At 39.5% G+C, this 27,813-nt stretch overlaps 1 protein-coding gene across 1 annotated transcript; it reads right to left on the reverse strand.

Moving 5' to 3' along the window:
• Nucleotides 1-764: 764 nt before the first annotated feature.
• GFRAL (GDNF family receptor alpha like) lies at nt 765-27,783 on the reverse strand. The gene is given in 12 exon segments (XM_056344013.1): nt 765-835; nt 838-851; nt 1,824-1,905; nt 8,309-8,407; nt 11,219-11,478; nt 13,520-13,847; nt 14,565-14,621; nt 15,334-15,762; nt 17,319-17,394; nt 17,397-17,473; nt 24,258-24,392; nt 27,749-27,783. Coding segments are annotated over 12 exon segments (1,650 nt in total). The 5' UTR covers nt 27,771-27,783.
• Between the last annotated feature and the right edge of the window lie 30 nt (nt 27,784-27,813).

Consider the following 27,813-nt stretch of genomic DNA (forward strand, 5'->3'; position numbering starts at 1 on the left):
GAGACGGGTCATAACTTCTCTCTTGAGAAGCAGGCACTACACTTCTGCCTCAGGCAAGTGGCTTTCTCCACTGGGCAGTCAGAACATAAAATGGTTTCTAAAATTACTGCATTCAGATTGGCAAGGCTCACTCATTTCTTTTTGAGGGATATTGGAGGAGAAAGAAAAACCAGTTTCAGCAGCAGCATACTGAGGTCAAAGCATTAGCCTAGATAGTCAGTTTAATTCCTCATTGTACTGAAAGGGGTTGGAGTCCTGATCTCCTCGTACCCTGCAAGTGTTCCACTCCACCGTCACACTAGAGACAAGCTACCCGTGACTGCCACCTTACAAATATCACATCAGCACCTGGGAACCTAGTGTACAAAACTACCACATATGTACTTTTTAACAGCTCTCTAAAGTGTTTCTGAGTGGATTTTTTTCCTTTCTGCGAGGTACCTTCAAATTAGAAGGGTGGGGTTCAAAGGTTGCCACTGCTGGGCAGATTTATGCTGATACAGCGTTTAGACCAGTCATGTGCATCTAAATGTGCAGCTCAGGACAGATCTGTGAATCTATAGAAATCAGGGAGGGTACAGTTCTACTTTCTTTTTAGCTTGTGAAAAGTTTAATATGAGTTAATAAATATAAAGATCTTTTGTATGCTCAACTACAAAATTCCATAAGTTATAGTAGTTTTTCTAATATATATTTTATTATCGCATATGTACAACGGGCTGGCTTTCAAGAATAGCCTTGAAAAGCATAAGCAACGGAGTAGTTCATCTGTGACTTTTATAATGGACCATAAATGTTTCAGAAGAATGGTCTGGCAAGGAACTTCTTGACTCATTTTTTTTCTGCAGGCTCTGAAAACAAAGAATGTGCATGTATTTAACAATAAACTGTACAGCTTTTGGTTTGAACTCTGGCTTAATTGAAATCAGTGGCAAAATTCCCCTCTTTTTATGATGAACACTGTGGTATAAAATAATTCCCTTCACTGTTATTAATGTACTGCTCTTTCTTCCATCCCCTCTATTCTTTAAATCTGAGTTTTATTTATATGCTGATATTCCTGTAACTGCAAACCTAAAGAGAAAGCCTCTGTTCCCCTATATCCTTTACTTGCCTTTTGCATTTTTCTGCATGATTCCTCTTTGATCTGCCTCTGAATTTAATAATGAAATTTGACTCAATATCCCTCCCACTATATATAGCTCCTGCTACATCATGTTCTGTTAGCTATCATCTGACAGTGTAATTCTTGAAATCTGGCCATTTAATTTGGTCCAAGAAAATGTATCATTTAAGAAAAGGGCATGTTCATTTGACTAAGTGAATGCACATTTCTGTTTTCTTACCAAGCATTGGTGTATGGGCAGTTTCTCGTACTCTGTGTGTGTGTGTGAATGTTTACAGAATCCTATCAGCAAAAATGGCATTGGGCAAGAATATTAACTACAATAGCAGCATTCACGGCTCGGTTTCTAAATATGTTATAACGCTGAATATTCTCATTTCCTTTCTGCATTACCTCTGCCTGCTACAGGGCTAGGAAGGCAGCCTCGCAGAATTTCTGAATTCAGATTTCACCTTCCCCTGCCATGGGACAGGAAATGAAACCTCCTGAAGCCTGGGATCTCGGTATGAATGGAGAGCATTGTAGATATGCATCGTATTTCACTCCTCCCTGCTGATACCCGCAATGTCAGTTCTTTCCATCACCGGGGCATGTTTAAAGACAATCGCAATGCCAACCTCTTAACTAAGTCAAAACATTTTATTTTCTGCTTTTCCAGTTTCCTAGAACCCATGATTAATAATGCCTATCAAATTACCTGATCTTCAGGAGAGTCAACAGGACTATTCCTAGGATAAGAACTATGCAGGAGGAATAGGCAATAATGTAGACTGCTTCACCTATAAGGAAAAGACAGAAAGCAGACATGAAACATTTACTTCTTCAGTAATAAGAATCAGATTTGAGATCTGAATTGGAATGCATACATATGTAAGCTAAATTAGCTATCAATTCTGACTTAAGTAATTAAAAGGAGGAAAATAACCTAGCATGCCAATGGTAGGAATAAACTCTTCCTTCACCAGTTGGTGCAAAATCATCTTCAGACTCCTTTTAGTAAATACCAGCTCTGATAGCACTTCATGTGTGTACATGTGTACAACCTTTTACTCTACTTGGGGAACAGCTTGTTACTCAGATTTGTGTTTGGGAATATTCTTCCCATTGATTTTAAGGTGTTAACTTTATTCTGTGTATCAGAGGAGACCTGGCTCTTACCTGCTAGGCTTTTCCTTTTTCACATATTATGAAAATTGCAGTGCGCAGCAAAGCTTGATCTAGAATCAAATTAATGTAAAATGGGATCTAACATTGTGTTTCTGGGCCCTGTGCCCATGAAGTTTCCTCTTTCTCTTAGGCTTCTCACCAAAAAGTCACTTAGGCAGCTTATGTGCTCAAAATTCCAACTGTTGAAAAACTGGGAGCTGTTTCAACTTCTGTTTTCCAAATGAGGAGAAACTTATTTTTCCTGGAGGAATGAATCCATCAGTTTTGATCAAATATTCTAAAGGAAATGTTTAAGTTGAGAATGTAACATAAACCCTAAACCTGGGATGGAGAGGCGCAGAGGTTAGATGACTGGACAAGAGGAGTCATATCCAGAGCCATGAGCATAAAACGAGACCTTTCAGTTACTTTCCTGTTGCACTGATTCTGTCGTGTTTATACAACTAAATAACTTTTATTTATATAGGAACTCAAATGCAGAGGGCCTTAGCTGTTCCCAAGCTCCTCTACCTTACACAGGCAGTGAAACATTCATTGGGGAAGAGATGGAGTCCCAGCCCCATCACTGAGCCACTTCTCTGGACTGTGAGAAGGCCAAAATCTGGTGTTTGAATCAATTATTGTGTTCCATGTGTTCGTGCATATGTGTGCACAGACCCTAAATGAGACATTTCTGTATACACTACATATAAGCAGCAGATGTATAGTGTACTACAAACACAGGCACTATGGATACTGGAGTGGCTCCAGTAAGAGAGACTGAGTATATATTCTACGATGGAGCAACCAATAGGAAAGAGCTGAGCAGGATGCTGGACCTGCTGGTTTTTATTGCGGGATGATGCTCACTTTTTCTCAAAAAGCTATCTAAGTGCCAAGTTTTCCAATAAAAGAAAAACGAAAGCAATGACTGAACTATCACAAGTTGCACAGAATAAACACGCTGCTTAATGCAGCAGGCTACTGAAAGATACTTCATGTGGTGCATTTTTGAAGGAAGGGAGGCAAGGCCTATCATAGTCTCAGTGCAGGACTGCTGGTATCATTAACATGCTAACATGTTATGATGTTAACATGAAAAATAGATAAGCAGTTGTCCCTCTTCTCAAGTTGCAACAATTCTTAAAGACGATGAGTTTTAGGAAAAGATGGTATCTTAGGCTTTTTTTAAAGTTTCTGAATCTTAATTGTACACTCAGTCATTTGTTAAAATTTTCTGCAATTGAAGGAGCAGTTGTAGGGGAAAAAGTTTCCTACTTTTTTTGAAGTGGAAGTTGAGGTGTACAAATTTAAGGCAAATAGAAGTTTCTAAAGTACATCACTTATCTCAAGACTAGGAAAATTATTAGGAGCAACAGTCATGGATGGTCAAAAATGGGCTAATATAATGTCACCAAAACATTGTAATATTTTTCTTTAAAATGTTGGAAAAAGTGTTTCAGTTTGATAAAGCAAAACACTTTGAAATGATCAAATGAAATCAGAATGTTCTGCTTTTTGTCAAAAACTTATAAAATGCTACAGTTTTGATGAAGTAATTTCTGGTAAAAGAGACATTGATTATAACATTTTCACTTCCAGGGGGAACACAAGAGAGATGCTAATGAGATCATGCTAGAAGCCAAGTATTTTCTCCTACCTTCTGAGAAGTAAGGGAATTTGTAAGGTGAGGAGAGGGCACATTTTTGTGGCTGAAGAGCTGATTCTTCATTTTATATATTCTTTGTGGTTTAACTAATTTAATGTGCTTATTCATCTTCCCTTAAAAATGTTGTTGGGGATAGGCAGTTTCTTGCTAGGCAGTCTGCTCTTCTTTAAAAATCAAAAGGTTATTTTGTAGAAATTTTTGCTATTAATCTATATCAAATCAGTTCTTGAAATGTGAAATAGTGCTAGGGAAGTTAAGAAATACAGCTATCAAATCTTGGCTCTGTTCATCCCAAATCTTGTCCATGAAAAGCACCAGAATCCACATTTCAATTCCTGTATTACATAACAGGCTGTATTATCCCATTTTGATCCCTGTATACATGGTATTGACCATCTGAACATGATCTAATAACAAGGTAAGGCTTAAAAAACTCTGCCCTAAACAAACAATAAAAACACCAGCTGGAATTAGGCACGTTTGTAGTTACAGATCAGTAAACAGCCTTAGCTTTCGTGTTGTGTGCCCATTCGTAGTTCACTGGGATCATAGAATTCATAGAATCATTTAGGTTGGAAAAGACCTTTAAGATCATTGAGTTCGACCTGCTCTGGAGAGCAGATAGATCCATCACAAGCATTAAAAGCATGACTAAAAGTTAGAATAATTTCCTATTCTTAGCAGAAGTGGTAAGAAAAGGTAGTGTACGTAACGTGCCTATGCCATTACTTTTCTAAGAAACAGCTGTCCCTGTTTCAGCATTTCTCTTCAACTGGCTGAGGTGCAGAAGACCAAACCTGGTTTGGGTTCTCTGACTAGTTGGAGAAAGGAATACAAATATCTGCATGTACCATGGAGAAAGAAAGGCGCAGACAGTGTCTAAGGACTTATAATAGGAGGTGGCTAAAATACAAGATGTTTCCAGCTCTGTCCTGCAGAGAATGAACCAATCAATACAAGTGGAGAGCATTATTCCCATTGCCAGGGAAAGGGCTTTGAGGTGCTGGGAGGGCTGCTCTGTCCTGTGGAGATGGCCTGTAGTCATAAGCTTGTGGACCTTCTCACCTTGGGGCTGGTCTATAGCAGGGCCACTGTGGCTCCATGATGCGTGTCTTGCCCTTCCTAGGATGGGCTGCCAACCTCAGGGACACGATGACTGGGGCTGCGGGTACCACTGAAGCACTAGCTCGAGCTGTCTACATAGACAACGGACATTTCCAGTCATGAGGTTTGGTGGAGGATTGCTGTGGGCTCGGCAGCTGGAACAATTAGTGGGATTACACTCTTTCATATACATAGTGAAATGGCTGTGAATATTCATCGGGCAGATTAATTCCAGTGGGTACTCAGAGGTTTCTTGGCTGCCCACAGCTTGTCACAGGCTTTTTTCTACATTTATAAAACGGTCACATTGACAGTGTTTCGTACCTTACAAATTAAAGTCGCTGGAGTTGAACTAATCTCAGTTCCCGCAGCAGCTGGTATAATTATAGATAAACCCTGCCAATTACTTGTTTATCTAGAGCCTCAGCATGGCAAAACTCCTCAGTAGGAAATATATGATAACTTTACGATTTAAGATGAAATGAGATTAATTTCAATAGTTTTGGGTCAAGCCCAATTTTATTGTATCTCACAAGAACAGGATAAGAGTTCTGTATATCTAGCTTTCTCTTCCAGCCAAAAAAATACCTTAGCTCCAAAGCTCTATGCTGATCAAAGTAAATGCTTATCTTCACACATCAATCATTTTTCAAATTAAAGTGTGGGAAGCAATCTTTTAAATTATGCAGATCTGTAAAATCACGGAGATAATTTGCATAGGATAAAGCCAAAACCAAACTGAAAGTGCATAACTGGGTAGGCAATAACAACATTTTTGCAGTTTGGAGAATTTTTGTTTGATTTATCACTTTTTGATGTTGTTTCCAAAATGACTTAAAGTTCTGGCCCCATCTAAGCTTAAGCAAGTCTCGTTAACTTTTATATGGTCAGGACTCTGCCCATGTCACATCTTGCTAACAGGGTTGTATCAGCCCACAGACGACTGGCTTGGCTGGTACCATCCTAGGCACGTGGCTGAGAGTAAACCCAGACAAGATTTTTACACAATTATGTTATCATATGCTTACACCAAAAGCTGGAATAATGTTCTTCCAAGTAAACATGGTTATATTTACTAATATATATGAATATATGGATATATGTTTAAATTTGTTATTTATTGTGAAAGACTGCTTCTATTAAAACCAGTCTTATCCAATTGCATGATTTGCAATGCCACTGAATAGAATGGAGAAATTTTATTGTTTTTTGAACAGTAAGTGTGTTTTTTTAATTATAAAATCAAGAAAAAGTTTAAGAAATCTGGAATTTCTTCTGGGCATCTTCAGCTATAGGTGGTCATTAGTCTGAACTGGTGAAAGACATCCTTTTATCTTTCAATGACAAGCTAACTAAAGGATTCTTCTGAGACTTTGATGTAGGGGCAAGACATTGGCAAACTGTATCTCCTGCTTTTCAAGCAGAAAATAGCCAAGAAGCAAATACCTTCAAATACCTTCACACACACAAAAGGCCATATTTGACAATGTAACTGTTTTGCTTCTGCACCCTGGGATTCTTCTTGGGATTTGATTTCAGTAAAGATAAATATTTTGTAAAGATGATAACTCCCTTTGCAGCCTGAGTAATGCACATTTACTAGCATATGAATCTAAGATACCGAGTTAGATTTTTGGCAGTGGGATTTATGAAACAATTTGCAATATGGTTTTTATCATCAGGTAGATATTCTGAATCAGATTCTTCTCCTTGACCTGGCTTCCTATGAGACATTTATAGCTTAGAGAGTTCCCATCTAGTGTACTTGACAGCTCCAATAGAAGGAATATTTTATTGTATGGTTTAAGCTGGTCAGCATTCTTACTATTTTTCTAAGGCCATCCAAAATTCTGTTAAGAGTTCAAGGACAGGTTTTTGGAAAGTATTCAGACTTCAATGGGAACAGAATTAACTGGGTGCAGGCTGCTTTTAGCAAACATTTATCTGAATCTCTGAGGGAAATGTATAATACATTTTATCCACAGAAAGGGTCTGCAGTTAGAACTAGTCACAGGGGTAAAATATCTCACATTTTACATTTTCTCACTTAGAGCAGGATTTCTTGCATTATAACTTGCATTGTTTAACCACTGGAGTCTCATTCCAGCTAGAGATTCAGGCTCCCTCTGTAGCTGGCAAAGGGAAGCCAACACTTCCAGCAAAGACAGTCTGAAAAGGTGGGATTAATCTTCTTCTGAGGGTCCCTGACTTTCTTCTCTGGCTACACAGAGTACTTGGATGACACACATGATTCTTAAGTAATTTTAATGCTAAAGTTACAGCTGAACGCTTAATTATTCACATACAGGTCTCAAGAATACCATTCCCATGAATCTATTTTTATATGTCCCAGGTTGCCCACTTCAGCAATAGTTGAAGGGTGGAGATTATAGAAGTCCCTTCATTTTGTACTGCACACAGAGCTTGAATTATTTTTCCACTGTTAAAGGTGTTCAGTATGAACAGTTCCGGGAACTAATTCATAGTAATGCCTGGAGTATTGTAATCTGCCCCACAGAAGGTAAAATAGGTCATTCTCATTAGAGTCGATATTTGTGCATTAAGCTCTTTAGTGTTCTCACTGCGTAATTGGGTCTTTCAAAAGGAAATATAAAATTAATATTATTTAAGCCATGGGAAAATTTGTATATTAATTCAATATCCTATAAATTTATGTCACTTAATTTCTTACTGTAAATGCATGGAAATAAAACCAGATGCCGCTCTTCAGCCCGTGGGATATCATGATCTGCAACTGCATGCCCTTCTGTTGCATGAGAAGGTAGTCTGATGGACTGTAATACAAGCCCCTCCTCAGACCACTTACTGTGGCTTCCTAATTGCATTGCTGTAACAACTATGGCACAAAAAGTCAAGAGAGGTAGGAGAGAAGTAGGTGTGACATCAAAGCTAATAATTTGTATTACACATGATGGCTACTCCTCTCTAATGACTGTATGGAGAGTCAGGCTCTGGTGGGCTTAATAGGTTAATTTTCCCAATTATAATATAGTGATTGTGAGACATCTATTTCAAAACTACTTGTCAGAGAAGTTGATTCAGTCTCATTATCTTTGGTTTGTGGTTATATAAGCAAAGCCAAACAAGGAGATTTTTTTCTGCATTATGTTGAATGGGGCAGCAACAGGTAGAGCTCACTTGCCTGAACCCACCCAAAGGAATCAAACCTTTATTCTGGCATACATGGGGGAAATTTCAAGAGTACTTCTCTTAAAATCATGGAGTGGTTTGTCCAGACTCACCATTAATTGAAGAAGAATGGAGCTGTGCTCTGGAAAGCTTTCCTTCTGGCATTTCTGTATTTACCCAATGAAAACCTTTCTTCTTATTAGAAATTTTACCTGAATATTGGAAAGAAAATACCCATTCAAAATATTACTTTAAAATAATAATTTAGGTGAATATTGCTGTTTGGTGCTTTGATAAGAGTCACAGAATTTATAAAGGCAGCTATTTAAGAATATTGTTTACTGATACTTGATGAACAAAGTGAATGACAGTTCTTCCTTTCACATCTCATTTAAACCTCCCCTGTAGTTTGCCTCACAGGGGACAAGCGTGCTTTAAAAATATCCTTACCTCAAAACAGCTTAAATTCTCTTGTCACATAAACTGTTTTAGAAATAGGCCTACCAAAATAATTGGTCCCACCAAGCCAATATAGAAGGGATCAGAAATGGTTAGTAGTTTGAAGTCATTTCTAAAAGGCAGAGCATATTCTCCAAATGAATTGCTAGACCTCAGTCAGCTCTTCCACAAAGGCCTGTCCTCTTAGTGGGCATGATTTCAGGAATGTATCTGAAAATATGTATCTTCTGTTGAAATTAAAAGTAAAAGGTTTACCTAAGTAGAATAGTTTACAGAGCCAGAGGCTAAACCATACAAGACTATGTATGGTCACTCACATTATGTGCAATGAAGAAGGGGAATGAAAATGATATGACAAAGGCCCACGTTTGCAGCCTGGAACATTGTCTAAATAGCAATGGACCAAATCTCCTTGTAATAGTTTTTTTTTTTTTTTTTTCTGTGAGATTCAAAAGTACAACCCAGAGTTAAAGGATGTTAGGAACTTAACTTCTTATTTTCTGTCACTGGCATTTTTGCTTATTCCTGTTGTGACACCGATCCTACATTGGCATTGCTCCACACTGTGCTTCTGTCTCATATAGCACGCAGTTACTCACAGTTCTTGTCTGCAAGACTGAGCCTGCAGCAAGCTTTAAACCTGCCAGTAGAGCCACAAGAGCAAACATTTGTGGCAAGGCAGTGCTGTACCAAGAGTAGGAAGAGGTGATGGTGTAGACATCATTTGTAGGTCTGTTCACACCAGTTCTAGAAGCAAAGATCCATTTTCCTAGCCCTGCGTATTTGCCTATTTAGAAAGACTTTAATGTTAAAAATCATCACCAGCGTAAGAGTGAACGTTATCCAAAGTTCACCCCTAGGCCAGATGGATGAGTTAGCAGGAGGGGCTGGGTGAGGTCTGCAGCAGAGCACTCACTCCATGACTCTGAACTGCCATACAGATAATGGCATTTAACACTGTGCCTTACAATCAAACCCATAACCATCTCTCTCTTCAGTTTAGCTACATTACAACTAGACATCTAGAAAAAATAAAAGCAAGATTCACAAGACTCTGGAAATGTTCTGTAGAGTAGGTGCCAATCCTTTACTCAGCTGAAGGCCCTGGATCCCCAAACTGTTTTTGTTTAACTAGCAGGAATTTGTCGCACCACAGGAGCAAGCAAGCTTCTGTTTTTCAATCCCAATTAGGTTACAGAAGTTACCATCACGAAAAATAAACATTTTATCCTGAGACTGCTTCAGGGAATGGCAAAAGCTCATGAGCAATTATTTGATTATTATGACATGAGGGACATCTTTTTGCTCTGTAGGTAAAGAATAACTAATACAATGATGTTATCACTCATTTGAACCATTAAATACAGCCATAAAACAAGCAAACAAATAAATAACATTCATCAGCAAAATCACTGCCAGTAGTCTCAAACCTAAGTGTGTGATGGTATCACTTTTCCAGGGGAGTTATAAGATTTTTAATCTTTTCTCAGAGTGAATTTTAGTAGTGATTAACTAAGCTTAAGGACAGTGTTTCAGCAACTTGATTTTGATTTCTGGGTAGACTCTGAGTGACAAGAAAAAAATTACACCCTTATCAGCCCACCAGACACTATTTTGGCCACTAAAACTAAAAACCTAGCTAATTCATTCAGTGAAACACATACACACAATTGATACACGTTTTTAAAAGACAGTCCATCAGATGGAACTATGAAATAGTCATTGCTTTTCACTAAAATCTTTAGATACAGTTACATCTCCCAAGCTAGGTTTATATTATAATTTTATAATTATATATATTATGTATTATATATTTTATATATAAAATATATAACATAATATATAGTATAATTATATAATAATTTTATAATTACATATAGAAGACGACTGGTGTAGGGTAAGATGCACTAACACATAGTATATGTGAAGAGGATTTATATAGCAGAATAGCTGGTGTGGTAAATCAGAGACATGAGGAGAAGAGGATACTGTGGTCTTTAGTCTGGTCCATGGACTGGATGCCTAGATGTAGCTGGAGCTTTGTAGAGGGGGCAGAGGAACCTTCAGGTTCAGTTTTAGGCTGAAGGACTCAAGGAACCACCCTGTGATGTGACCCACAGCACAATAAGTGGGGGCAAACGGGGCATTTGCTAAATTGCTAGATGTGTGTGAGCTATACTAATATTTAGCTCCCAAGAAGAAAAGAAAACCCAACATAATTTATCATATTATTTGTAAAAACAATGTACCAAAGTACAAAATTAGCTCATCATAGGAAGACTTCTAATCTGAGTAATAATACAGACCCTGGAAATTAATCTTTTATTTTTATTTCAGCAAATTCATGTAATGAGACGTAGTCAATTTTATTCATTTACTGCTAATATAAATAACAGGAAAAAACTGTACTTGCAATTTGTGTTTTGATTTGAGTTAAAAACCCGCAGATATAAACCTTGCTGAGATCAACAGTAGCAAAGATATAGTAAGGATTTGGTGTGTCAACATTTTAATACTCTTTAAAACTGATTATTCTATTCATTAAAATTTTGTGTGTTACTCACGTAACTCACTGAAGCAGGATTTGCTGTGAAGCATGTGATGGAAGAGCTTGCACAAAGATTGCTCTGCAGGAGGCACATTCTGGCAGGTACACTCCACACGCAGCATCGTGCCCCAGTTGCTGATGTAGGCTCCTTTGCAGTCAACATTTGCAGAACAGGGCATGTCATCCTTGATTAAAGTTTCAAGACAATCTTCATCATCGTAGCATTTTTTTGTCACGTGTCTCCAACACTTTGACCAAAAAGCTGTGTATTTTTTCCTGGTGGAAAAAACCCAGAAGTATACCATGACAGTTTAAGAACTCTGTGTTTTCACAAAAAGACATTTAATAATGATCATGAAAAGAGAGTATTTCCAAGGTACCCCTTTAGCCTTAAAAAATCACAATATTCAGTGATATCTGGCCTAAATTCTGCTCTGATTTGCACCGAATTGGTTTGAGTGAAATCTGCAAAATTGTAATTTGAGGAAAAACTTGGTTTTACTGAAAAATTTTTTGAGAAAAAGCAACTGCACTTCTAACCAGCACCTGTGGAGGTTTTCCCAGGGTTCAGCAAAAAATCAGAGTGAATACCAACAGTCTCGGATCCTTGGAGAAGAAATGCAGCTAGAGGAATTAGACCAGTCATCACAACGAAACCACACTAGGTTCTGTTCTAGTGGGCCAGTTTGCTGGGCAGCATGAAGGAAGAATGAATATTCCACTTATTTTACATAAAATAATCTACACCCAATGCCAATCCCTCCTCCCCCCAAGTGCTAACACAATACAAAATGTCCAAGGCTCAGGAAAAATTAGAAGTAATTCTGTTGAACTTAAAGATTGATAGCGGAGATTAGTTATGAGAAGAATTAACTTTTTTTCCCAGCTCAATAATCTCAAATTATTTCAGTTTGCTAATCTTAGGATATAATAAAATTGGCCTTTAATGCACTATGAATGATAATAGAAAACATCTATTAAAAGTTAACTGAGAAATCTGTAGATATCAATTAGAAACCAATTTATCACCTCCATTAAATGTTAGGGAATGATAAAAGTAAGCTGTTTTACATTGTACATTAATATATTAAAACATCTTTTCCTCAATCATAAAATTAGGTTATTAATTTACCGTTGATATTGTGTAGCTGTTACAAGCAAGTCACATGGAAAAGCATGGGCTGTTACAACACTGACAAGGACATTATTGTAAATATTTTCATTATACAATCAAAGGTTTCAAAGCAGATGCCACCTCTGTGCTAATGGAATTATTTTCATTCACCTCCTGATTTACAGATATGGCTAGTCATGATTCATAGACTAATTTTGGTAATTATATCCACTTACTGTCAGTGCCAGGAAACATTAATGTTCCCAAAATGATGGGTAATTCAGCAAGTCTCCATTATGATATTACATGTGTACACATGCACATGCACAGATATACATCTGTAGCCCAATCCTTCTTGACATAAAAAGGGGCAATTCCCACTGATGTCAATGTGAATGGCCTGCACAGAACTAAAACCGTCTCTTGGCCTCTGGGTTTGTTGACTGAAGGTTAATTAGAGCGCAACTTCGAGGTAAGATTCAGGCCTAATCCACAAGGGAACTGGTGACTACACTGAAAAACAAAGCGGGCCAATTGATCATCCACAAATGGTGGCAATTATGTAGAACTACTAACACAGACTAATCCTGTCTCATGTTTTCTACAAATAAAGTCAAATCTGACAACTGCATTATTCTCATGAGTTTGGTGATCTGTGCATGTTTCAGGGCAGCTTTTTTCAAATATCGGTATGCTTGAGATGAAAAGGATAAAAAAAAAATTTTGGGCAGGCCAAGTTGGTTGTATGGCCATTGGGTACAAAGGGTCAGACTCTGCAGTAGAAGAAGCAATTACTTAAACCAAACAAACTTTGTCTCGTCCACTGCACATTTTGTGCAAACTGCTAGAAGGCAAAGGTGCAGGCTGGCAGGTGCTATCTGAAGAAAGTGGTAATGAAAATACGCAATGGCATAGTTTGTCCAGCAGAAATGCAGTTAAGCATCATGAAACAGGCTAAGAAAAGCCTGCGCTAGATTCCAGATCTTTCTGGAAATTAGATTTTTCAGTTTACTTGTGGAATTACTTGTGGCATTACCACAGTTGATGCAGACGTCTGTGAAGAAGTCAAACACAAGTGATGATACACAGTACAGTGCAGAATATAATTTTGTTGTAGATGAGATATATGACATATATGTAAACGTTGTTTACCAAATCATTATTCAAAAACACATTACTGGGCAAAATCTTTCTTCTACTTACCTGCACAATTCATTCTCTTCACACATGTGGATTACATTCAGACACGATGGGGTTGGAACTGCAGTAACTGCACAGGGCTTGCCATGAAGAAGTTCTTTGGCTCTGTGACAGGATTCATCAGGCTGGGTGCAATCACAAAACGTCATCATTTGGGCAACTTCAAAAGGCATGTTTTGATAGAAGAACCTCATGGCTGTTTGACATTCTTCCATGTTGCATTTCTTATTTACTGAGCAAACTTTAAGGTACAGGGACAACTGTTTGTTACATACTTCATCTTCAACACACTCCTTGTTCATTTCCAAACAGGTTCTGTTTGCTCTGTATGCTAAAAAGAATAACAGTTTTTAAAAGAAAGTAAGAAGAAAACCGTTCTCAAGTGATGATTGTTAGTTGATGATGCCTGCAACATTCCCATTAAAAACAAGTTTGACTCCCAAAAACTCTGGTCCAGCTCTTCCAGCATTGCCCCTTTTAAGCCCATTTTGTGATCTTCATACTTCTCCCTTCCACTGCTTGGCCCTCATAAGCAACCCTCCTGCAAGTTTCTGCCCCTGCCAGATAAATAAGGGGGAAGAAAGTGAAAACTAGCAAGATGGAAACTTCTTCATGGTAACAGTTCCTGGAAGCTAGTGGCTAGCAGGTACCTGAAACCACTGAGAACTCCAGCAAGCAGTCTTGTGCTAGGCTGTGTACTAAGTAAAGGAGAAGAGACTGTAAATGACATTTCTGTGCTTTTAAAGCTAGTTTAGGTATTTCTAGCCTATGCCATACACGTTCCAAAAAGATCTAGGAAATTCTGACTCTAAAATGTTTATGAGATAAGATTTGCCTCTGTAAATTTAACGGGGTCAGGATTGTTTCCTGACATTTTTAGATTCTTACCTACCCAGTAGCTTCACTGAAAATATGTTGGACCTATTGAGTCACTGCTCTTCAGTAATTTGAATGAAAACTATTCATTTTAATCTCAAGATACATTGTACACTATCTGAACACAGAACTAAAGTGAGTTATTAGGATTCATAAGTAAGTTCACACTTACCTTGTTTGGAGAGAGCAGATAAACTCCATTGTAATTTTGTTTCTGTACTAATACTGTCTAGAAAAAAAAAAAGGCATAAGTGATAAATAATGTCTTGACTTACTTTTTAACTTTAAAGCATTGGCTGTGTTGATGGCATAGTGCCAGTAGTAGAAATGGACAAGAATCAAATGAATTAACTTGACCAAATAGGACCTGTCAGCTTGTTAACAAACTCTAAGATAATTTTTATGCATATTTATAATTTTGGGGGGTGAAAGCACAGTTTATCAATGGCTGCTGATAACATTCTCCACACAATTATAGATCCTGTGAGTTGAAGAAGAGTTCTTAGAACTGCTCAGCACAGCATAAAATCAGATTTCTTGTGAATAAATGAAGGCCAGAGGCATGAACTAATGATGGGGTCAGCAGTGCACCCAGTTTTCAAGGTCAACTAACTGCTTGTCATGATCTAAAGTCAAGGCAAGCAGACAATTCTTGTTACTAGAAAATTATTGTTATTGGTCTTATATTGTTTCTAGTTATAGTGGCATACTAAAAGGAAATTATTTGGATAAGACTGTATCAAATAAACACATTGAAGGACAATAATATTTGCACTCAGGCTATGATTTTACTATCAAATTACTCATTTGCATCTAAATAAGCTCTTAAAACTGTCCTGTTTCCAATGTTAAACTGCAAATAATTAAGAAAAAAAATTTCACAGACTTACGCACACTACTGTTATGTATGAAAGCATTCAGACTGCTGCAATACCACTAACCTGTGTCGGTGTCCTGATTTTTCTCATTATCAACATCATCATCATCATCGTCATTTTCACTAGCTGCTGAAGCCTGGCTCTCTTGAGAGTATTGTAAACAAGCGTTGTTAAATATTCCCTTCCATATTTTAATGCATCTCATCTGAAGTGGTTCTGAGCACTTGCACTCTCCCAGCACAGTTTTTCTCAGTTCTTTCCATGCTGACACACACTCCTGGTTGACCATCGGGAGCCTGCATTTTGCCACATCTGCCTGGCATGCTCGCTGGAAGCTCTTATACACTAAAAAGCAGTAAGGGTCCTCTCGACAGCGTTGTTTTGCAATACTGCAGTCGTTCTCTAATTCTTCTGGGTGTCTTTGGTCTTTGGTGTTTCTGTGTTGCCTAAAACTCAGCTCAGTATCTGATCTTGAGGAAGTTTCCAAATGTTCTGTACAAATAGGTACAGAGATGTAAATCAAATGGAAGATGGAGTATCATCACTGGTCATCTCAAAACAAACTCAGGAAAAGGACAATTTTCTTAATGCAACAAAATGAATGAAACAGCTCTAGTTTCATTCTGAGCTGTAAGTAAATACATAATTTCAGAGCCTTGCAGACTAATGAATCTTACTGTGATTCTTAATGTGATTCTTACTGTGAATCTTAATGAATGCTTACTGTGTCCTGATAGCTGTATAATACAGTCTACTTTAACAATTCAGCTGCTGACAGTAATACAAGAAACCCTCACTAAAATCATATCTAAAGGGGTCAATCTCACATAGTTTTAACCACCTACAGATTGGACATATCATGGATTATAGTATTAATTGAATACGTAATTTGTAAAGAGAGAATGGCAATTCCAGAAGATGGTTCATTCATTATCTAAACCAGGCATTTAAGTTAGACAGGGATAATTACTCCTGAAAGTATCTACCAACACCATAAAATATCATCTGTAGGTAAAACCTATACTAGTGTAAGTCCATGCAGACTTTTTGCTATACTGGTGAGAAATGTAATCTCAATCAGAAAAAAAATATAAAATTACTTAATTTTGCTAGAAGCAAAAGCAACTGTTCCAGTGACATCAACATCAGGCTTCAGATACCTACTCTTCTTATTTTGGGCATGGAGTAAGAGATCAGAATGTTATTATTTCCTCTGCTATAAAGCCATATATTATACTACTTTACGATGCACACTGGTTGGTGCCAACAGGGAGTGATGGATCAATGCCAGGAACCAACCTCTGGGCTTGCTTTTCAGACTCATTTGCTGACTGATTTTACCTCTCTTATGTCAGCTTTGCTAATTAGTCCAGGAGACCCTGGATCAGAAACTGCAAGCCTTTCATACATCAAGTAATTCCCAGTTACAGATATAGACTTTCTGAAGGGAAAAGAGTTCTCAGAATAATAAACACCCCCCCCCCCCAATAATAAAGGAGCTGGGCCCATTGATCACAACAGAATTTTTAAAAGGATGCATTTTATATATTGTGTACAGCTTTATGAAGGTAGTAACTGTTCCCCACATTCAGTAACCTCTCCTAGATGTATGAAGATACTCCTGTAACACAATGTGACACAAGTGCACAACTGTGTGTCCCCATTCACTCACACTTCCATTCACAAGGTGGCTGGATCTGCCTCTCTACACGTAACGTAGATCCAGTGGCACTCAAACCTCCTTGGGCATGGGTAGCTCTCAATGCACATTGTGTTTTCTTTCTTGCTTTCCACTGGACTGAGCAAGAGCTTTAGAAACCATTTGAATTTCTCACATGCATTTTATTGTCTTTGCTTATGTTAAAGCAGATGTGGCATTGCTTTCGTATGCATGTTGGAGTGTGAATATCGTAGAAAAGACAAAACTAAATTTTGGGGAAATTATTAGATCTAAGAAATGTGTGAAGAAACTTGAATCCAGTTAAAATGAAGGTTACAAAAATGTATATTTCTTTTTGCTCTTTGTAATTAAAATTTTATGTTGTTACCTTTATTAATGCTGCATTGTTTCCCAAGCAAAGTCATGATGCTACAAAAATCACCCATGGTGCAGACACAGTTTTTTTAAATTCTGGGTATTTATCAGCCAGGACCTGGTTAAATCTATTACATCCAATAGCATCTTCTGCCTTGCATCTATTACCTAGAACTCACCGTTAAAATTATGATGTTGTTAATGTTTATGGTTACATAAAACAATTCAGTTGAAGCACAAAAATAATGGTTTTTTTCCAAGAGAAGATGGTTTGAAGTTAGCTTTGTTTGAAAACTTGTCATAATTTACAAATTTTAAATAAAATTTAGAGTGATATAATAAAGTTGTGGGTACGATATTGCCGCCTTTTATTTGATCTGACCCATTGCCAGAATGTCTATTCTCATTTCCAAAGTACACAAACCCTTGAACCCTTACCTTTTATTCTAGGTAGATGAGACACAGAGACCAAACTAAAAAGATGCACAGGAGCTGAGGGGCACATTCTGGACTGAGGCACTGAGACACTCATCTTGTTCCTGTGTAGAAATTTGGTTGCTGGTACAGGAACAGGAACTCACAGTGTGGGCCAGGTGAAGGTACTGCCATGTAACAGAGTAAGAGAAAGGGACGAAGGAGGGCAGGCACAGCCCCATGGTAATGGTGATGCTAACCCCATGCTGAGAGTTGTCATCTCTGCTTCAGATCCCTCATGTGAGGACTGCACGAGCCTACAAATGTCTGGCTGTTTGGATATACCCTCGGACTGCTACCTTAAAGAGCAACTTCACTGCCTAAGTTTTGCAATGACAACAAATCTGAAGGAGTCCAAGAATATTCTGATTCTTAAGTTTTTGTATAATAACAATAAAAGAGAAGTTAAAGTAAAATGCAGAATCCTTAGTTTGTCTGTCCAGTTTCAAGCCTGTTGCTTGCATGTGCACTTGGACTCAATGACCCACTCACACAGGCTGTCAGGTCGTGTTTTCCTTGTATGTGTAGTAAAAATAAAGAAAGCGTACTAGTTTGTAAATCTACGAAGGTATATCAATCAGCCCTCTACTTTATGGACTAAAAGATTTCCAACGTATTTCATTATGTATTATTGCTTAGGAAAGTTAGAAGTTACTTAAGAAAGTTACATAAGCAGCAGTTTAATACCATTTAAGAAAGTTTTATTTTGTGAAAGCCATGGTCTGCCTTGACAAAACAGGTATGCAGGGCCCCAAACCAGCACATTTCCTCTCTTCACTTCATAGATATTAAGTATCTCACAATATATAAGATAAGGAGTATGTGGCTCACAAGATCCAGGCTGGTCATGAGGCAGCATGAGGATCATATTTTAATCTGCTAAGCGCTTATGCTATTGTCTCTGCCCTGCCCACGGTGATGTCTGGCTTCCTGCCCTGCTGCTTCCCTGGTGACTAGTGTGGAGCAGCAGAGACCATGTAGTAAAAGTGCAAAGCTAGCAGCTGTGTGTCAAGCTTTAATGCGATTAGAGTTTTAGTGTTATTTATATGTTATTTATATGTTATTTATATATATGTTATTTAAATAGTAGCAGAAGGCAGTCCAGGTGAAGACCTGTAGGAGGAAACAGGGCATTTTGCCTGTACCTGAAGAAATGAGTTACCAGCTATTCCAGAGCGCGCATCTCTACCCCGCCACCCCAAAATCCTTTTTCAAACAGTGTCTGTGTTGCCCTTTCTCTAGTTGCTGTTGCTGACTATGGAGGGTTTGAGGATGTATTAAAACATGCACTGCTACAGGGGATGTCGCAGCCCAGCAAGAGCTGCAGTCCCCAGCCTCTGCTCCCACTTCACCTCTTGTATCAGCAAAGGCGGAGGTGATGGTGGCTGGGCTTGCCTGTACCTCTCCAACTCCATCTCAACTTACCTTTAGAAGTAGCGCATGACCCTGACCCTTAGCCCTCACATTTCTTTCTTTCTCCAGTAGCCAAGCAGTTCAGGAGATCTACTGAAGGCCAGAGGCATACAACACTCTCTGACCATAAGAGCAGGGTGGGAAATATATTATGATATGGGAACTATGGAGGCTTATGGAGGTGGGTGGGTGGATATTCTACTCCATATTTTATCAAGTGAGTAAGGGATAATAAAAGCATTGCAGGAGACAGTTTCAGGAGGACAAATTCCAGGGGTAGAAAAAGAGCAAGAAAGGAAATGAGGGGCTTGTGTAAAAGTTAGCTAATTTACAAAATTTGTGACTGTCTTCTTCAGGTTACTGAGGACACTTCAAGGGTGGAGGTGAGCAGAGGTAGGGCAATAAGAAACACAAATCCCGGTATATTTTATGCAGATCCCCAGCTATGTGAGTTGTGGTGAGGGGTCAGGAGCAGGGGCTGTGCCCAGGGTGGCCCTGTGTGCTGTGCGTGCTCCACGGTGAATCACAGCGGCTGACAGCCCGGGGCTGGGAGGCAGTCTGTGGGGCTACGAACATACACAAGGCACAGACAGAATCAGGAAGCACATCAGATTTATGGCGTTCCCTTGCCTGGCCTCTTGAAAGCTGTATAGAAACAACCTGTTATCAGTATTGGTCTGTTTGTACACTGTGTTGATTCAGCTGTGATGAACAGCAGCAAATATTTTATTGCTGGTTTTCAATTACTGTTGTTTTACCATTGATTAAGTATATGTAATATATTTTAGCCTATACATATGCTTCCAAGGCATTTACAAAAAATGATCCCTGACCTAATGCTTAGCAGCCATTATTCATAAATTGATTTATTTGTATGTACTATAATTTATGTACATGAGACCACTGATAGAAGCATGACAGAGTAGAAAGTGGCACTTCCAGAGTGATAATTTCTGGTCGGGCACAGTCAGCTCTTCAGTCATCTCAGAGGGAATTGCACCTGCAGACTGCTGAGGAAAGTACTGGGTTTTCCCCTCCAGGGCTGGTGAGACCCCATGTCCAGTGCTGGATGCCTGAGGATGAGAGGGACATGGACATAGGGGAGCGGCTCCTGCAAAGTGCCACGGATGTGATTAATGGGCCAGAGCATCTGTTCTACAACGAAAGGCTGAGAGAGCTGGGGTTGTTTAGCCTGGAGAAGAGAAGGCTCAGGGGCGGTCCAGCACACATAACCCGTGTGTATAAATGCCTGATGGGAGGGGAGTGCATAAGGCAGGGACAGGCTCCTTAGTGGTACCCAGTGACAGGACAAGAGGAACAAACTGGAAAAAAAGAAGTTCCACTTGAACGCCAGAAAAAACTTCTCTAGTATGATGGTGGCCTAACAGCAGAAGAGGTTGCTCAGAGGGGTTTTGGTGCCTCCATCATTGGATATATCCAAAATCCAACTGGGCACAGCCCTGGGAGACAGCCTGCAGTTTACCCTGCCTGAGCAGGGGGATTGGACTGGGTCTCCAGAGGTCCCTTCCAACCTCAAAGAAACTGTTATTCTAAGAAAAATAAACTTCCAAATCTAATTAAAAATATGATTTCTTAATATATAGGTGATCTGAGGGGTTTTTTTTGGTTTGGTGGGTTTTTTTGTTGTTTGTTGGGGGTTTGTTTGTCTGTTTGTTTTTTAACCCAGATGTTTCTAGTTCTGAAAAATTAAGAAAATATATACTCGCAGTTAAATTAGAGCTCAGAAATTTCTGTTGTTTTCAGTGAAATAAAGGAAGAAAAAACCCCAGAAAATCCCGAACTTTAAAATATTCATTGTGCAGTGCTGAAACTTCTTTGACATTTTCAAAGTGAAAAGTTCTGATTCCATCAAAATGAAACAGTCTTTTCCATTCTGGCCTGCAAGCTAACTCATAGATATTTTCAACCCCCCTCCCTGCCCCCCTCCGCCCCGCCCCCCCCCCCCCCCCCCCCCCCCGCCGTATCTTGACACAAAACAGGAAGTGGAAGAAGGATTGGACTCAGAGGACTCTAAAAATGCTGCTCTAGTAGTAGAGGAGCAGTGATGGACAGTTTGACAGAGAAAGGAGTGACTTAGGCTGTCATCTGGAGGGTGTTACCAGACCTGCTCTGAGGAACAGAAGATGGAGGTCTTGATAACGCACACATTTAGCTTGGACGTTGCAGCCCAAGGGAGTGAGTTATTGAACTTACATCACAGAGTAGGAGCGTAATTATATTTTGTAGACAGGTTTTTAATAAAGAAACTATCAAAAGGAATATTTTCCCATTGCCTATTGCCTTCAACTAACACATTTGTGCTCAGCACTGAAGGGCCTTTCTGTTCCTACAGCTCATCTATGAAGTTTTTAGTCTTGCACATGCAGAGTACTCCTGACGGACAGCATAACATCACTCTTAGTAAAAATGCTGCTGTTAGGTTTTCTGTCACTGTTTCTGTGAGCTCCCTGAGAGGTACCATCAGCTGTCTGACTGTGGGTTTACAGCCTCTGGGTCACAGCATCTAATCAGCACATTTAGAATAATTTGTCCTAGACCCAACACAGTATGTGAGTGCCTTGCAATGCTGGAGGGTCCTTGCCAAAAGCTATCATCCTAAGGAAATATACAGACGCAGAACCAAACAAGCCATCGCAAGAATTTATTTTCTGAAGGTTTCTCTGGTCCAGTTACAAGTACCATTAATATCAGTGAATAACCACAGAGGACAATAAGCGAGGGAAATGGCATGTTATGGGACAATGCAATAAATCCAAAGGGGAGACCACAGAAGTCATCATGCTGGCTACAGGGTGTGACGCAGAACAGGCTACAGTACAAATCCTGATCTTTATGTCAAGTAGCCTCAGTGCTAACGCCTTTGTGAATGATGTGAGAGAAGCAAATTCTATTTCTGATTTGGGGAGGAGGTTTGGTTCTAGAAACCTCATCTTTAGGTCACTGTCTTGAGCCTGAAAGTATTACATATTCAAATACTTTTTTTCAAACAGCAGCCATATCTTTTGAAACTGTTCCACTTCACATAAATATTTTAAAATGCAATAGAACATGAGCTGAAACCCAGTTCCTTTGGGGGCAGTTGTAACCATTAGGTTATCATGTATTTTTCATTTACTCTGTCTGTTCTTAAAAGTATTCTTAAAGTTCTTAAAAGTATCTGCAAAGCAGATACACATCTTGAACAGGACACACTAAGAAGGACTCCTCAGAGAATTTTCTGCTCTAATTATTTTAAATACTGCTCTTGTGACTTGGGATGCTTGGGTTCCAATCTCTGCAACAAATCAGACAGAGGCCTTCAGGTAGTTCACACTGCAGGTGAACATTCTAGCAATGGGTTATTGACCACAAAGTCAGGCAGTATCTTCTGCTGCCTGGCTTCCAACACAGACCAAACATCAAACTGGGTCCTGGCATCAAGACAGGCAGAGGGACTTTTACTTTATCAACCTGCTGCAGCTGAGGCTCAGAACAGATTATGGCATCAGGACCATGACATGGCTGGGTTTGTTTAAACGAAGTCAATATAAAGAGAAGGGAGGTTTCCATGGAGATATAGATACCTCTGATTCCCACTGACAGAGAACCTGCCTTATGGAATTAAGTTGTTAGAAATGGCAGCTATGTACCTAAATAACCTTGGCTGCATCTATGAACAGGACCAAGGCATGGGCTAGGCTAATGGCAAGTGACTGTGTCTATACTGCTGCATTTTTTACATGGTGTGTGGTCTGGACCAAGCCTGTGAAGGTGGCGTGGGCCTGGAGTCACCCCCAAAAGGCAGTTTTGTGCAGCCAGCATGGAGGTAAGACAATTCAGTTATATGGATTAATGCTGCCCCATGACAGTTGATCTCAGGGACAGAAAATAGTCTGTCCATTTATATACTACTGATGTAGCCTTGACAGATCAATTGATCAATTGATCAGTCAACAAAGGATTCATTACTAGCTTGGTCTATTGACACCACCCCACTGCACTGCCACTCTTCTCCCTTTCATATTCACAGCACCTGGCAACTCGGTAATTAACAGCAAGGTCTTGGAGGGATCTAAAGAAAGAGAGAAATGGTGACCGATACCCAAGCTTTGTTCAAGAATTTAACTGGCCTTCAGAGAAAGGAGCATTTTCACCTGAATGACAACAGAGATTAGGATGAGTTTCAGGTAAAACTTACAACATCTGGTCTTCCCCCACTTGAAACATACCTTACTTGGAAATGATGCACAAAGCATTGGAAGCGGAATAAACAGAGACAGAGATTGATTTCCTGCTTTCATTTATGTGAGAATGTGAGAATTCAAGGAGGCTTAGTCACATCATAACCCACACTTTATTGTACCATCACTCCCTGCAAGTGAATCACTCTGACGTGTAGGTACTATTCACTGAATAAATACAGTGTGCCTCCCTATAATGCAGCTTTCTTTGAGGCATGCTTAATTTGATTTGTTTCTTATTCTAATACAATATTTTAAAATTACTCTAAGTTTTTACTACGTAGTTTTGGGTATCATTCGAGATCATAGGATCATAGAATCATAGAATTGTTTGTGTTGGAAGGGATATTAAAGATCATCTAGTTCCAAACCCCCTGCCATGGGCAGGGACACCTTCCACTAGACCAGGTTGCTCAAAGCTCCATCCAGCCTGGCCTCGAACACTTCCAGGTAGGGGGCAGATCAACTCCTCTAGGTTATGGAAAACAAGGTTGGAAATTCTTTCCAGCTGCATGCTGTCTTTGTTTAACAGGATCCCACAAAAACATAATTTCTGCTGAATTCAGACTTCTGAGTTGATTCAGACTGACTTTGTTCATAGTTCAAAAATTTCTTTTATCAACTTACTGAAGAGACAGTGTGACTGCTACTGAGAATAGTATTGGCCCTTGTCAAGGATTTCAGAAGTTGACTGTCTTTTGCCAACATTTTCTCTTTGAACTCTCCATGACTTAGTTCAGTTACCACAGCAATATTATGATAAATTCTGAATATGCAAACATTCAGACACTCAAAATAAAGCTGCATACAGCATACAGAATTACCTGAAATATTGCAGACATCTTCAACAACATTCCAGACACTCTGACATCCGTTTGCAGCATTTATACATTGCTCCCTCAAGTGCAGACAGTCAGTAGTCTGGCCAGTAGATATACTTGTGAAGTACATGAACAACACTGTAAAAACAGAATATAACAACTATTTAATACAACAGATATTGTACTGACCTTTTTCATTTACACTTAGATTATAACAATATAATTTACTATGGTTTATCTATAGATTCAAATTTTCTACCAAGTTACTTTTTAACAGAATAAAACATTTCCTCGGTTTCATAACTGGAAAATTAAATTTTAATTTTAAATTTTCAGAGTTGCAGTATGGCATATTTTGTATTGTTTTTACCCCAGTCTTATAACATCAACCATAGCTATATATGACATCAGTCCATAGATATATAGAAATGACTGCAGTTCTAAGATCCGTAATAAATTACAAAAAGGAAGACAGTATAAAATTCAGAGGAAACAGCATTTTATTTGGACTGCAATTTCATCAAGCTAGACACTACACAGGAATTCCTAGGAATACACCATGTGAAAGATATTTGACAGCTACACAACTGTTAGATAATAAATATGATTTTATTTCTTAATACAGTACTCTTAAGCCTCTTCAGTTTTGCTTCACAGATGCATCATTTTGTGAAAGCAACCCCCACATTTATGTCTTTACCTGCTTCCCTGAGTGCACTGAACCTAATGGCCATGTTAATTGCATAAAAAAGTTCTGAAACTGAAGACTGATATGGAGGTTTTAAAGTAAGGAATTTTAAATCAGCATCACCTCTGGTTTATCAGTAGAAAATTTAATTGCCCTGCTAAGACAAACCATTTGGGGTTTAGCTTTTTCATCAGCATTCCCATGGTAACACAGCCTCCAATTTGTAACCATGTGTCTTAATTTTCTATAAAATTAAGTTTCAGACACTGATTTCAGGCCTTATCAAACTAGCTGCTGAACATCTGATGGGAGTGTTTTCTTTAGGTATTGAAGGACACAGAATCTCCCAGGCCAAGTCTCCTTTTTTCCTTTATGTTCATGTAAGTTCATATGGCATTTGAGGAATTTCCATCACTGCTTAATTCTTTAAACATCATTTGCAAGAGGCATGGAATATTTCCCCAGGACTTTTCCAGACCCCATCTAGAGAAATGAAATGTTTCAAATTATACCTTTGAGAAAACAGAAATTATTTATCAAATATCACTTTTAATAATCCTAGAGAGCCACTACTGTTTGGAGGTGATGCCATCCCTTCTGGAAATCATGCTTACCTGTGATATAATAGTGCTACCATAGGGAACAGTTTCTGGATGCATGTTGGTAAAGGTGAAGCAACATTTAATACTTTATAACTGACAGGTGCAATAGCATCTAGTGTGCCTACAAGACTCAGGAGAGGCCACATGTGCTTACTCTAGCTGGTGCTAATCCTTCACCACTTGCACATATTGCTGCCAGTTCTCAGATCTGTGCAGGGATGGTTGCGATTTCAGTGATTTCCAGCCTGAAACACCCTTAGGCCGTGTCTGCCGGTCAGCCTGGAAGACCTGGAAGTAGAAATGGCTCCTGCCACTTGACATTGGGGAATGTGCAGCTGGCCCATCCATAGGGACAATTTTGGCTCATTATTTTAGTCCCAAGACTGTCTCCAAAAGTTCTTTCTAACTGTGAAATTGCTTACTATTTATTCAGATGACAAGGGAAAAAAAAAAAGTTTTCAAATACTTTATGAGTGAAAATTAATGTATATATATATAGAAAATTACAAACCCAGGATCTTTTTAAGAAAAGGTATTTTGCTGTATGACCATTTACCTGTTTTGTAGGTACTAACACAATGGAAGATTTACACATTTGATTAGGATCCGTGCTACTAAGAGTCTGTGCTGTCGTCCCATCCCTGTCCCCTCCCGTATGTCCCCCCATTAAGACAGCTATTGAGAACCACTGACTGAAAACTAATAAAGTAAATCGATTGATAAGACAATTAGCAGTTCCTGCTCCTTTGTAAGGATTATGTCAGAGCATGTTTATTTCTAACCCACCTGGAAACTGTGCCCACAAAAAGGAGGATATGCTTTTGCAAAGTAAAGAGCTGAGTGGCATAATCTGTGATTGAAGCTAATTCAATCTAAGAAAGGATTTCTCTACATCTACATATTATGGATGGGTCTTCTGTTTTCTCAGCAAGACATGGGGGCATACTGTCACAAGCATACATGAAACAAACTGGCCTATATGATTTTAGAATCTAGTGCACTGTAGCTTTTGTAATTGCTTAAACTGATCGTTACTACTTTAGCCATTCACTTTAGCTATTTGCTCTAGTGTATGGAGTATTAAGCAACTATTTTCTACTTAGAAGAGTTCAGGCCACTGAAGAGTTAGTTTGTAGCTAAAACTTTTAAAGACATCCATTTTGACATGAAGACACATAAATTTAGATTTCTACAGGAGTCTGTATTTTTGCGCAAGTGTCTACTGAGTCACTGGGTAGGTGTAAGATTCCCGGTTCTGGAGAATTTGGTGTCTAAAATGGAAAGAAACAAAGGACATTTCAGCATCTTCATTTTGCAGATTGGAAACTGAGGAACAGAGAAATTGCAGTCTCTCCCAAGATTTCAGAATTATTGCCTGGCAGATAATACTGAATCATGGGAAACGAAGCTGTGGTTGCTATCCAACAGCCAGAGCAGCAAGACAGCTAGCTCCAAAGGGGAAAGGCAAACTGTAGTCGAATATAGTTGAAAAGTGATAAAGAACAGCTTTGTTCTAACAAAACCTAGGGCAGAACTACCTGCAGCGGGAGATGAGTTTAGAGTAGCGGGGTGTTAAAAAGCGAGGCAGCACATCTACAAAATGTAGAGAGGGGAAAAGGAGAATAAAGGAAATTAAAATATACTCGTCTTATTGTATTCTTTCCCACGAAATCCTTCTACAGCACATTTGTTTATTTTCCCTTTTCCTCTGTTCGGACCCGAAGGGAAATGTCAATGGCCCCCGGTGTGGCGCTGCCGCCACCGACCGCTTCCCACTTAGCAAACAGGTGGCTGTTTATTTAGACCAGGCATCCCGCCCGAGGGTCTCCTCGCCGACCCAGCTTCTCACCGCCGGGGGTCCTGCTGCCCTGCCTTACCTCCCTGCCTTACCTCCCTGCCTTACCTCCCTGCCTTCCCTACCTCCTGCCCTACCTCCTGCCCTACCTCCCTGCCCTACCTCCTGCCCTACCTCCCTGCAGACACGCTGCCCGCAGCCGGGCTGCAGGGCCCGGGGGGCGTCGCACCGCGGTAGGACCCCCCGGCAGGTACCTGTCCGCCCCCGCCCGGAGGCGCCCCGGCGGAAGGAGCAAGGGGTGCAGCTGTCCGGGAGGCCCACGGAGAGGGGAGGCCGGGAGGCGCGGGGCGCCGCCGGCGTCCCGGCGAGGCTGGGGGCTGCCTCCCTCCCCGCCTCCCCCGGCACTTACCGAGGCCGAGGAGCGCGGCCATGGCCGGCGGCGGGCGGCTGCTGCTCCGCGCCGAGCGGGTTGCG

The sequence above is a fragment of the Falco biarmicus genome, chromosome 6 (assembly GCF_023638135.1).
Source record: "Falco biarmicus isolate bFalBia1 chromosome 6, bFalBia1.pri, whole genome shotgun sequence".
In the NCBI taxonomy this organism is placed as follows: domain Eukaryota; kingdom Metazoa; phylum Chordata; class Aves; order Falconiformes; family Falconidae; genus Falco; species Falco biarmicus.